Source organism: Centruroides sculpturatus, unplaced genomic scaffold, assembly GCF_000671375.1.
Source record: "Centruroides sculpturatus isolate CEXI.00-Female unplaced genomic scaffold, Cexi_2.0 scaffold792, whole genome shotgun sequence".
NCBI lineage: Eukaryota > Metazoa > Arthropoda > Arachnida > Scorpiones > Buthidae > Centruroides > Centruroides sculpturatus.
The window spans coordinates 244302-258273 of NW_019385073.1; the positions used below are offsets into that span (position 1 = coordinate 244302).

The 13972-nt window shown below is 28.7% G+C and overlaps 1 protein-coding gene across 5 annotated transcripts in view; it reads right to left on the reverse strand.

Annotated features, from left to right (window-relative positions):
- Positions 1–2120: 2120 nt before the first annotated feature.
- The window catches only part of LOC111634248 (octopamine receptor Oamb-like), an 86143-nt gene continuing 74291 nt past the window's right edge, over positions 2121–13972 (reverse strand). For 2 of the 5 annotated variants that reach the window (XM_023378977.1, XM_023378974.1), the window contains exons 2-4: positions 11672–11701; positions 6922–6958; positions 2121–3864 (exon numbers count right to left, since the gene is read on the reverse strand). In XM_023378977.1, the coding sequence (XP_023234745.1) occupies positions 2564–3841 (1278 nt within the window). In that variant the 5' untranslated portion in view covers positions 3842–3864; positions 6922–6958; positions 11672–11701 and the 3' untranslated portion in view covers positions 2121–2563. Of the gene's footprint in view, positions 3865–6921; positions 6959–7059; positions 7420–11671; positions 11702–13972 lie in introns of those variants that run through there. The other 3 variants (XM_023378979.1, XM_023378975.1, XM_023378978.1) reach the window with 2 other exon arrangements.

A 13972-nucleotide genomic window follows, 5' to 3' on the forward strand; every position in this document is an offset into this window, starting at 1 on the left:
TGACAGCCAGATACAGCAGTAACAGCGATTAGATTTTAGCCAACATTACGCCGAACAATGTCGCTTTACGCAGGTTATGTTAAGCAATTGGTTTCCGAGAGTCCGCGTTACACAGGTTTTCGGCTTGTAATAGTTTTAAATAGAAAACAGTTTAGTTTCGAGTTTTTAGGTGTCCGTGTTAGACAGGTTTTGTCGTATTGTATACATATACAATTTAAAAATTTCTCGATCAAACAAATGAAAAAAAAAAACTAAATGTAAAGAAATTTAACTACATTTTTTAAATTAAATTTTAAGTAATTAGCCAGGGAAGAGAAACATAAATCAATTGATTTGGCCTTGTCCAGTATAAAAAGGTACGGAAGGAAGACGTCAGCGGTGAAGAAACCATTTTATTTAATGTTCTATTAAATTGAATCAGTACAAACCACAAACCATTTGGGATATTGATGAGAAAAAGTTGGTTCCTCCACACAAAAAAAAAACCACAAATAAATCTTTAAAGATGTTCCAGACAATCTTCCACTCGTGTGGGATCTTAGAAAAAATTAAACTTAATTAATTATTTTTTTAATTAAAATAACTATGCAATTAAAACTAAGTATCTAATAATTCACATTATATATAATGTGAATTAAAAGTACAAAAATATGGCTTCAAAATGCTTATTAGATAAAAACCATTCTAAAATTCAGTCGAACCTTCAATGACGGCCACCTCTAAACGGCAGTCAATTTTTAGGAATTTTTTGAAGAAAAATGCGTACGATATAACCTCCAAACAGCGGACACCTCTTAATAACGGCCGAAGTTTGTTGGGAAAAAATGCATACAAAATAACCACCAAACAACGACTATTTCTATTGTCCTTCCCTCGATGGCCGTTGTTAAGAGGTTCAATCGTATTTTTCAATTTAGAAACCAAGAAATAATGAATAGATTAATTAAAATTTTAAGATTTAAAAATAAATTTATAACTTTTAAAATTAGAATTTCGGTTGTTTAGAACGACAAATCAAATCAGTATCAAGTTATAAAGTAGAAAAACAAAGTGTAATGACTAATTATATACGTACAATACTATTGAACCTCGATATTGAGCACCCCGGTATAGTAGATTTAAGAAACAATGACTGAAATCCGTGGTTCTGTGATTATATTGTGTGTGTTTAGGATCACACAAGTAAGTAAAACGTATTCATTGCGCTTTACGAGAGTGGTGCTATATCGAGATAGTTTAATAGCTGGATATGTTTTACCACACGTTTGTTACATGTTTTTTACCGTGTTCCATCACTAATTTAATTGTTTACAGCTCGGTTTATAGTTCCTATGAATAAGTGTACCCCGAAGTAGCGCTTTTCGAGGTCTTCTTACTCTATATACGGTAAGCTCTCTTTAGTATGCATTAGCCTTCACAGAAACAATGTTTCAAAGTTTAAGCGGAAGTAGTACCTATATTACCTAAATTTTAAACCCGTGACAATATAATTTCACCTTCATTATGATTACTATGATGTTATATCTGCTGATTTCTACGTCTTCCTCACTATTGCGCTAGTTTTGCTACAAAATGGGCGAAAATGTTAGTAAATTAAATATTTCCTGTTTTCTTCAGCATCAAACGAACTTTTTTATGAGGCATAATTTGTTATAACTCAATCACAATCGATTATTGTTACGTCATTTCCTATTCTAACGTAATTGATTTCTGTTCATTTCGTTAGCTACAAGCATTTTGATTGGCTCCTTACATTTTTGACCGTTAAATTCGATTACAAATTTAAATTTAAAAATAGTTTCGTGTGTTTTCTTTCGAGAATTTATTTAATTTTTTATTATTTTAACTGAATTTTATAGAATTAAAATGGCTTCTAAATCATTTTGTTTTTTTTTAAAAATACACAAAAATTATTTAAAAAAATTAAATTTTTCATTCTTTAATTTTATTTTTAAATATTTAATTATATACTTTATGTACAACAGATAACAGATTTTAATTTATAATTATTAATTTTCAGTAATTTCCATAACTTACAAAAGATCAATACTTTAATAACAATACAATTTTATAAACAATTATTTTTTTAAAAAATCGTGTTATTAATTTAGAAACAGATTTATAATCTTAATTTAATTGTTAAAAGTTAATTAAATTATTTTTAATTGGATTTAATTAGTAACGACATCGAATTACAGAAGAAAAAAGAATTTACAGTGTTATATGTGATGGACATTTCTGACAGTAAGTAGACATGTTTATTGTCATTTAGCTATTTACAAAGGAAAATACATTAATAAAGATAATTACGATTAATTTTTATAATGATTTCACTTTTTAAATTGAAAATCATCTATTAAAAATATTTTAATTGAGAAATTTAACAATTTCCCTCAATTTTCGAAGGGAAATATCAAGTTTTTACTTAAAATTTCACTTAAAATCTTTGACCAGAAGTAAAATTTTTCAAATTTTGATTCAGATACGTAAGTTCTATATGATTTTATTAACATTTCTGACTAGAATGCTGTTGCCAAGTTAAAAAAAGTTACCTGGCTTAGTCCTAATTATAATGACTGGGATTGTGTCGTCTTGGAACCTTCCAAGGCCTTCTAACTCTATATATAGTAAGCCTGAGAAAGGCCCTCTTAAAATCTTTATTATTTAGAGCATAGATAAAGGGATTGATGGCCGAATTAAGCCACCCTAACCATACAAGACATCGGAGTAGAATCGGGTGAAAAGTACAGGTGCTACAGAATGGCTCTATGAGATAAACAGCAAAAAATGGTGACCAGCAAAGTAAAAATCCTCCAACTACAATGGATAGAGATTTGGCAACTCTTCTTTCTCTCTGAAATGCTGCCCTTTCGTAACCATCTCTTCTTGGTTGATGGCACGAATGGATCCTGTAAGTATTGAGCGAACTTTTTGATTTTGTGCTACGGTTCCAACCGTTATGAGTCTCGGATTTTTTCGAATTTTCACAATTATTACAGTTATCTTTCGGTATATTTTTCGATAATATAAATATCTCTTTCTTGTTATCACTTTCTATTGTCATTGCCTTAGCGGTTACGCCTTCCGACTGCGATGATTCGCTGTCCAGTGTTTGAGAAATCGTCACTTCTTGGTCACCCTGAATAAGAATGGCTTGCCTCTTCCTGGCAACTGCAAATATCCTCCAGTATACAAAAACAATAACGAATGCCGGTATGTAAAATGACCCTAAAGCCGAGTATACAATGTAACCTCTGTCGCTGTTGTATTCACAAGTGGGTGAATTGTTGCGGCCTGTTTCGTGCCAGCCAAATGCGGGTGGGCAGGTGATTGCTGCTGAGAGGATCCAGACTAAAGCTACCATAAATAGAGCTAAACGTCCACTCCTCTTTACAGCGTAAGTAAGCGGTGAAGTGATTGCAAAGTATCGATCCAGGCTGATACAACATAAGTTCAGAATGGAAGCGGTACACAGAAAGACATCTAAAGATATCCACAACTCGCAAAAAATCCTCCCAAATACCCAGGTTGATGTAAATTCTCGTACAACAGCCAATGGTGTTACAAGAAGGCCCATAAGTAGATCCGTTACTGCTAACGATACCACGAAAAAGTTCGTAACTGTTCTCAGTCTGGGCGTTGTGCTGACTGCTATAATCACGAGCAAGTTCCCAATGACGATAATTAATATCACCACTGATAACACAGTGGCCGTGACGATTTCGTTTGCCGTGACTCTTTTGAAGTCTAAAGTACTGTTTACATCTTGATCTGATAATGCTGGATTCACTTCCTGCTTGTTGAGCAGTGTTGTTGCTTGAGGATGTTCTGTCATTTTCATGCAGTTCTTAGTCAAGGGGCATCCTGGAAAAAGATAAAAGTCATTAAAGAAAATTCAATACTAATGACTTTATATTTTATCAGAAAAAGATTATACAAGAATTTTTATATATTACAAGAGTAAAGATGATTAAAGAGCCGTGGAGTAATTTTAGCAATAAATTAATTTACAGTATTTTGATTAATTATACATGTTATAAAATCAATTTTAATGAAAGTTACAGAGAAAATTTTATTTAAACTAATAATCACAACAATTTTGCTTTCAATATTATGACGTATTCGTGCCCACATAAAGGGCCTTGGCATTATGCCTCGAGGCATAGCAGCCTATCTCTTTTAGAGTCTTTAATACAAAGAAATCAGTGGGTTCGCGTCTAACCAACAGGTTAGCCACGTGGAGTTTTCAGGTTTTCTTCGAGTGTCTAACACAAATATAGAAGCCAATTTACCATAGAAAGTCCTCTCGTTAGGAATCGGCTCTTTGGCAGATCGTCCAAATGTCGCATTGCTTTATTCTATCAATCCAATCCTTCTATAAAAAGACAGTTTATACTTTTCTAAAATCGCTAGAATTCGCGTCGCATCGCATTCAATATGGCGGAAAAGCACGAAATAGATCACCTAGGGAACTTATTACTTAAATCGAATTATTTTAATTTTAAAAACTAATAAAGAGGCAATTTACATAATTAACTGCTATACAAAAATTTCAAATTTATTACAAGAAAGATGTTTTATTTAAGTAACTTAAATAAAAAAAACAGTTTTTAGAAAAATAAACGACCGTGGTTAATCGCTTTATCGGACAGAAACATAAATAAATTATCATCGTGTTAATCAATTGTAAGAAAAATAAAATAAATGAAGCCGTCCGATTAAGTAATTAATAGTTTGACGAAATCTAGAAGAAAGTCTTAAACAATAAGAAGAAAAAAAATTAAAGGTAAATTAATGAGTTTGAATGACTCTTCCTTAATCCGGTGACATTACAGTTAATGAAGCAGCATCCAGTTAAAAATTATTTTAAAATTAGGCAAATACCTTTAAGAATTTAAAGTACAAAAATCAATTTTTTTATTAATATTTCTTCAGTTGTTTACTTAAAAGTAAAAATTAAACAAAAAAAAAGTTGCGTAACTTTCCCGGCAAGAGTAAAATTGCATGTTGCGCCATCTGTTAGAGATTTTATTTAAAAACACTTTTTATATTATTAATTATTATAAAATGGCAAAAAGCTTAATTTTCAGGGTATAGACGAGTTTATTATACTGTATTTATTAAATATTATCGTAATGGGAAGCATTATACTTACAGTGTGTGATCCAAAATTCGGTTAACCGATGTATTATTTAACAGTTGTTTCTAACTATCCGTTCTTAAAATAATAATAATATATACATGTTTGGTCCAAAAGTTTGTTAACCTATATATGTATACGTATTTATATTTCGGATTTATACAGGGAGTAAACACTGGAGTTTGAATGACTTTTCCTTACTATTGGATTGATGGGGCAATAGCAACACTTGGAGATGCATTTCCAAAGGGACCTCCTGGAAGTACTTTTTAAGGAAGATTTAGATTTTAGCTGTGAAGAAACTTCGGAAAAATCCACGTGGCCAGCTGTGTGAACCCGCGACCAACTGCCAGCATTCACTTGCTTTATCCACTCGGGCACTAGTGAGCTGCCTCAGAAACACGATAAACTTCCATAAATGATGGTAAGTGCTCTAAATATGGACATATTCCTAACATTTCTCCGTTTCTGACAGCCATATTCGCTAGTTGTTAGCACCTATAAATGTGTATTCATAAAAGAAGTTTCCATAATGACCCGCGATTCAAATCAATCACGTAATAAAATTAAGAAAGCCTCTTTTATTATTGTAGATTATCAAAACCCGTTATTTTGGCCTTTTCCTTTACTTAAAAGTAGTTTTAAACCAGTTAGACTTATAAGTTATTTACGCTTCAAATCCAAGTACGTGAGTTCCTAACATGTCAATTAAGTGTCCGCACGTTTTCCATTCTTCTTAATTAAAAAACCTAGCCCTAGAATGGGCATAACAGGTGATCACATTAGGCATACGGCGTTCCTAATGTGTCTCATGGATGACATTTAAAACCCGTAAATAATGTTCTATGATCCTATCAATATTTTATTATGAGCACTGCTATGTGCTGCATACACTTGTAAATTTATATCCATCTGCTAAGTAAATAAGTTAGACAAATAAATAAAAATTCCTTAGCGTATCCCATATTTGGCACACTTATCTTGTAAACAAGTTTATTTTCTGTTAATTCTCTTAAGATTAAACCCAAATAACAAGTTACAATTAAGTCCCGTAAACTTTAACTACGTATATAAACAACTTCAAACAGTACTTACAAATAAGTTAATGAAATTTCGTAGACAAAGCTTATCAATTTTCTTAACAAATTATGACAAAATTAATGTTCTTCTAAGTATAATTGTATTTAGAAGTCACTAATTACAAGAACGATTTTTCTATTAAAACAGAACTTTTCATCTCATATCAAATCTGATGGCGTGACACGTGGGCAATCTGCTGATGGGTGATGCCTCCCGGGAGGACTTTCTATAGGAAAGTGGCCCTATTTAAGTATTATACAAGTGAAAACACCCGAAAAATTCCGCGTGATTAGCCCAAGTTTGCGAGGTGAGAACCCACGACCAACTACCAGTGTTCAGTCAGTGGCTTTATCCACTCCACTGGTGGGCGAGAAATTTCCAGAGCAATATATAGAAGTTTCTAGTTTCAAAATAGGAAATCATTTAATTATTTTATACCTTAATATATTAATTAAAAAATAAATATTTCTTAATTGAAATCTAAAATTTCTTAATTTTTAAAATACATTAATTAGTTACTTCTACTAAATAAGTATAAGAAATGAAAGATGAAACCTCAAATTTGTTTATTATCGAGTAAAGTTTAAGTTATAATATTGGATTAGTTTACATGTAAACAGCTTAATTAAACGGGAGGAGAAATATGAAACTTGAAAGTTCATATAATACTTAATAAATATAGAATATTATGAAAGACTTACTTTCATTTGTTGGACTCTTGGAAACAACATTTCGTACCTGGAACGGTAAAATTCATATTCATAAATGAATTACGCAAGAGAAGTTTCTATTAATAATAACTATATTTAAGGAGTTTTAAAAACTTGTGATCATTATACATTAATGACTGCCTTTTACGTAAAGCGTTTACTCATAAAAGTGAAAGAACAATCGATATCTTTACGTCACAATAGATAACCAATGAAAGAGATTTTTAGCATTCACTTGTTGCTTCGAAACTCGAGAATGGTAGCAACCGACTAACGACAGAAGCTATGACCAAAATAATATAAATTTAGGATCATAAACTAATAAATTTGTCTAATAATCGATTAATTTAATCAAAATATTCGAATTATTTAAAAATATATTCGAACTCCAATCTTGGTCCCTTCTTAATAACAACGGCCACCTGTAAACAGCGGCCATTTTTAGGAAGTTTTTTTTGAACAAAAATGCATATAAAATAACCTCCAAACAACGGCCATTTATGTCCTTATTTATAAAGTCGCGGGTTCGTATCTGAAATTGGTTGGTCACGTGGAGTTTTCTTCACGTGGCCAACGCCTATATAGGGGTCAATTTTCCGTATAAAAACCTCCCCATATAAGTAGAAGAACATGTGTTGAGTTGGCTTCTTCCATCAGTTCAATCTATTGGCCTTTGTATAGAGGTTTGATTGTATTTACATTCAATTTTAATTCATTAATATTCTTATTTTTTATATATTACTTCCCATTTGAAATGTAAGTAATTTTGGTTTTGGCATATACTATAAATAAAATGATGTTATATTAAAATATTAACTGATTAAACTTTTTGACATCATTATGTTAGATTTTCGCTCAAGTACAAAACTCATTAAAATGATTTAATTCTAATTAATTTAAAAATAAAATAATATTAAAAATTATAAAATATATTGTTTAGTTATTTCTATAGCTTCAAATTTTATTTCGAAGGAAATATACGCAATAAACTTTAATATAAATCTACTTTACTCGGTTAAAACGTAACAATTCTATTCAAATAAAAAGCTTTTGCCCTTTCCGCTAGAGGGCTTGATCAGAAATCAATGAGTTACAGGTGGCGCGCCCTCTAGCGATTGGTTTTGAAACCATTTTTTGAAATCAAAATTTAAATTTTAGATACGTGTCCTTGAACACACTGCATTATTTTTTCAAAAAATAAAAGTATTTACATTCATTCTTTCATATTTCCATAATTATCAACATATAAAAAATAACCTTGAAAGAAATATAAGTTTACATTATTCTTTTATAATATCAATAACATTGAAAGAAAATGAAGAAACTTATCAGAAATTTTTCAGACTTAATTAAAATTAGAGAAAGAAAGAAAGGAAGAAAAACGAAATTAACTGTATTTTTAATTATNGTTTCTTTTTCTAGAAAAAAAAATCGATTATTCTAAAAGTATACCCTAAATTGATTCTAGAATTTAAAGTATATATTCATGAATATTTTGAAGTTGTTATTGCTTTCAAAAAATTCTTATGACCTTATGTTTCAAAATTTATTTAAGAAAATATCATAAAATATAAGAACAAACAGTTATTTTTCATGATATATTTGAACTATTTTAACTTCGAAGCTTATTGTCAATAAAGGTTTATTAATAAACACACATTTTTCTGGATAAATGAGATATTTTGCAATCAATTTAACTATAAATCTATTTATTCTTTGTTAAAACACATCAACTCTGTTCAAATGTAAAGTTTGCTCTCTCCGCTAGAGGGCTGATCCGAAATCAATGAAACGCCCTCTAGCGATGGGTTTTAAAACCATTAAAATGGCATTATTAGACGAAATTCGGTTCTATATGACTTTAATAATTGAATTTCTGTTACAATAGCAATTGAAAGTTTATATTTTTTTTCCGTTTAAACTCAAAATACTTTCTTTTAATAGAAAAATATGTATATTTTTACGGTTTTACTCAACTTCTTTCAAAGATTTCTACGCTGTAACATGTAATTTAGTTCAATTTTACTGAAAAATCATATTTAGGCCAAAGAAAAAGGCATTTTATATTGATTTATTAACTATTCTAACTTTTTTTCTGAATACTTTTCGTGGAAATCTAACCCGGGTCCAATTTCCTGCTCGGTAAAACTATGATAAATCCTCGAGAACGTATTTTTAAAGAGTTAGGAGTTATAAATTTAACAAAATAACTAAATTTAAAATAATATATAACGTAACTATTAAATACTAAATATGTACAACTTCATCTTCATCTCTGTCAATGGAGATGAAGTATTCATCTCCATTGATGAAGATAGTTTTGGATATCAAGTCGAGCGTTAAGATTGGAAAATACCCGAAGAAATTTGGAAATTCGAGAGGAAAAAAATACAATTAAGCATAAATATTATGGAGAAAACTATGGTCATATGTAAATGATGAGGGAGAGAGTATATTTAAAGTGATGATGGACTGAGAAGAGGAGAGAAGAAAGAAAGGTCAACAAGGATGAAATGTAAGAAGATTCTGGTAAGCATAAACACGAGAAGGTTAAACAATAAAGGTGTAATAAATAGAGTGCAACAGTAGCTAAGATTAAAGAGAATGCTTGGTTGAGGAAGTCCATAGTAAGAGGAAAATCCTAAGAAAAGAAGAAGCGTATTTTCATTTATATGTAAAACATAACGTAAAAAAAGACGTAAAAGTTTTGAAAGTTTAATAATATTCTAGATATAGCTACATTAGCAATTTCTGTATATGTAACTCAACATAATCAAGGAAATCCGTATCATTTTGTAATTTGTATTTCCACTACCATTAATTTCTACAATTGTATAATTCATTTAAACACTACTACAGTTAATTATTTTTGGAAATTTTAATGTTATTCATAAAGACGAGGTGACATTTAATTGCGTTACGCTCTGCCTGTACACTTTATAAAAAGAATTTAATTTTAATAATATTTAAAAATTTTTTAAAGATATTATCTGAAGACAATGATCATTATTAATTTAATTTAATTTATTCAGAAAAATACTTAATTATTATTTTCATTTAAATAAAAATGATTGTATAATTATATTTTGCTCGGCTTATCTGCCCTATAAAATTTAAGCAAAATTAGAATATTCCCTTTGTTTTAAATAAAAATTTTGTTTTTAAAAATCGATTAATATCGTCATTAAACTATAATTATATTTTTAAAATCGATTTTTTAACAAAATAATATAGAATCATCATCAATTTTCTAGAGGATTTAACATGATTGATCGCGAGCAGCTGAATTCTTTACGTTCTTACTTTGGATTAAAACTTTAAAAAATAATAATTATATTTATTTTTTTTTTAGTTTTTCACCCTTAAAACTTATTTCATTTTATTCTGTTTTATTTAAATATTCCCAAGCGTAAGTTAAATTTACATGTAAATAAATAAGTAAATAGATGCTGATTTTATTAATATAAATATATATTTTAGTTACATTTATTATAAATTAATTATAATATTGAAGCTTTCTTTATAGAGAAAGTAAATATTTATGATTTTTTTTAATTACACCGATAGTAAATGTTGACTTCAGTTAGTTAATTTTTCTTAAAACAGAACATTAAAGATCAAGAACTTTTGCTTCACAATCTTCTTCTTATTTGATGTAGTCTTGTCCAAATACAATCTTCAACTGTTTTTTATGAAGAATATTAATAAAATCCTGTTAGTACCTTCTCCAGTCTACTTTCTTCTTCATATAAATCCAGTCCAAGTGTGAAGGTACATCTTACTTATCTTCATATAAATCCAGTTCAAGTGTGAAGGTACATCTTAGTTATCTTCATATAAATCCAGTCCAAGTGTGAAGGTACATCTTAGTTATCTTCATATAAATCCAGTCCAAGTGTGAAGGTACATCTTAGCTATCTTCATATAAATCCAGTCCAAGTGTGAATATGCATCTGATTTCGCTATCTTCTTCACCTAATAAGGTTTCTGTCCGGATGTAAAGCTACTTCTTGGCTATGTTCTTTTTCATATAGTTCCAGTCCAAGTGTAAAGATAATCTTTCCTTTCTTTTATGAAGAAAAATCGAGAAAGAAATACAAGAACTTTTCCTTTTCGATTTTTTTCTTCATATGATACAATTCCTTGTTCGTTGGACAGGAACTGTGTGTAAGAGAAAAAAACAAGAAACTTTATCATACGAAAAACAAGAAGAAAACAGGAAAAAATTGGAAAGATAGACTATAAATGAGGATAAAACTTGCTTTCGAATGCTGCACATTTCGACTGAAACGGATATGTAACTACTGAATTGATTTTACACCCTGCTGAGATGATGTATCGTAATTTTGTTAATATTTTCATGATATATGTATCTCTCCCATAAAACCTTACTTCACAACATTGTCAAAATATCTTTGATCAATACATTTTTACCTTTAAAATATTCAATATTCGTTGAAAATATCAATTTTTTTTCTACGAAAATTGTAAATTTTATCCTATAAGATTCTTTAACTTTACTCGTGTATTTATTATTATATTTATCATTAATTAATTTCTTGAAAAGTGATGAAATTTAATTCGACGAAGCCATTATAAATTAATCGCTTATATTGGAATAAATCTTTATAATTTATAATTTATTCTCTTTCTTATTTCGTTTCTCGATTTTCAATTAAAATCTAAACTCAAAAGTTTTTTTATTATAAAAGTAAATAAAGAAAAACTTAGATTCACTCACTGTTAAGTTTCTCAACCTGTAAGTCGCGATCTAAATTGGAAAATTAAATCTTTCAGTAATGTCGAAACTTATAAAAAAAAATATTAATAACTTTAAAATAATTTAAAAATTAAATTATTTAATTATTATACGAAAAATATTACATTTTTATATTAGTTTATACGAATTTTTAAATGAATTAATGCTTAAAATTACTATTATTTAAGCCTTAGATGAGTGTTAAATGCAAGAAAAGCACCTTAAAATGTGTTTGTTTTTTTAAAGTTAAAATAATAAAAATTTATTTTTTCTCTTCGAATGTAAAAAATTCTCTGAAGATTTTTTAGAATCATTTATTCGATTCCCCAAAGAAATGCGAGAAAATCAAGAAAAATTGTTTGGATTTTCTCTGGTAGCTACTTAATACTTAAAATATTTACTTACAGTACTTAAATCAAATAAAATACTCTTATATAATATATAAATTTAAATATAAAAAAANAACCTTAAAAGGCTGTTTATAATACATTATATATTTATACTCTCTTTAAGTATAAACTAGGAAAAATATAAATTCGAACAATTTATTTTATAAAACGACACCGATTTAACAGAATTAAAAGAAGTAAAATATAAAATTACAGGCGTTTTTTTTAAATATATTACAAACGGGGTGGCCCAAAAGTCGGTTAACCACGCTTTGTGTGTTTTACAAATTTTGGGTCATCCTTTCTATAATCTCTATTAATATTATAAAACTGTGGGGTTATTAAATAAGACTGTAATTCGGTATTGACAATAGTTAAGCGACTTTTGGGCCACCCCGCGTATAGAACCACCAGCGTAATAAAGTAAGATTAAATATTTAAGTGCTTGAATAAGAGAGATTTAATGATTTAGAGTTGTAAAGTGACTTTTGGGCCACCCTCTATATACGAAATTCGATCAATAATAAGTTCATTTATGATTTATTTTCTATCCAAACAATAGATTTTCTAAGAAAAGTTATTTATAGTCTATAAAACTTTAAAGATAAACAAGAAGATTTAACTGTTCCTGCTGATAAGGAATGTTTTATGTTACTATACAATATTTGTTTAATTAAAAAATACACACAAGAAATTATGTTTAAAAATATATAAAATATTCTATATGCTTTTATTTAAAATAATATAACTTGTCTACAAACATTTTATAATAATACATATCCATTTTAGCCCTATTTAATACCTATTTTTACGCTTATTTTCTCTATTTAAAAAAAAATCTAATTTAATCATTATCACTCTATTTAAGAGCATGTTTGACATAAACTTTTATAGAAAAATCTTGTAAATATACGTAAAATTATTGTAAATTGGTCGTAAATGTAGCACACCAGCGCCTGTAACGTACGAGATTCTTACTGGTATATAAGAAAATCTGGAAGGCAGAGAAGGTTAAGTTCGTTTGTATGTATGTCGTCTTCGATAAGAACTTAATAAATACTTAGTGTGAGGATTAATTGTGTGAAAACACTTAAAATACCTTTCAATTTCGTGAAATATACGTATATATATTAAACAGGATTTAACAGAAGTTAGTGAATTGACAAGTAAATCTGTGTTAATTTACCTTATTGCATTTTAATCCTGTTTTTGAGAGGAATTTAAATTATCAAGAAGGCTAAATTTTATAAAAAGAATAAATAAAATGAGAACTTCAAAGATTTGTTTCTACAAAACAAGTGATATTACTTGTTTGTAAGCCATTGTATTCGTTTGTAGAATTAAATCCTTCTTCATTAGTGTAAGGAATTAAAAAAGTAAGACATCAGTCGGAAAGATAGAGGTTTGGTTGATGGGGTACACAAAAATTCATTGAAACAAAGGAGTGAAACACTAATAAGCATTGTTTAAACGATAAGAAAGTGCTGATAAAATGCAAAAAATACAGGGAAAAATACAATTAAAATGTATAGAAAGATAAAAGCAAATGTAATTATAAGGAACAGAAACAAAAGAAACACTAATAAAAAATACATGTAAGAATTGTTAGAAGAAACAAAGAAACACGATTAGAAAAGAAGGAACAAGTAAAACAGACAGAAACAAAATACAATTGAGAAAGAAAAGACAGTTAAAACAGACAAAAACAAAGAAACGAATCGCCATTAGAAACAACAGGGAAAAAAATTTAAAACCACCTTTCAAAAACAATAAAGAAATAAAAAAAACAATTAAAAGCGCACAGAAAGAAGTAAGACGAGATTAAAAGACAGAAACAGAGAAGAAAATGCACCTAACACATAAACAAAAACGAATGAGAAGAGAATTAGAGATA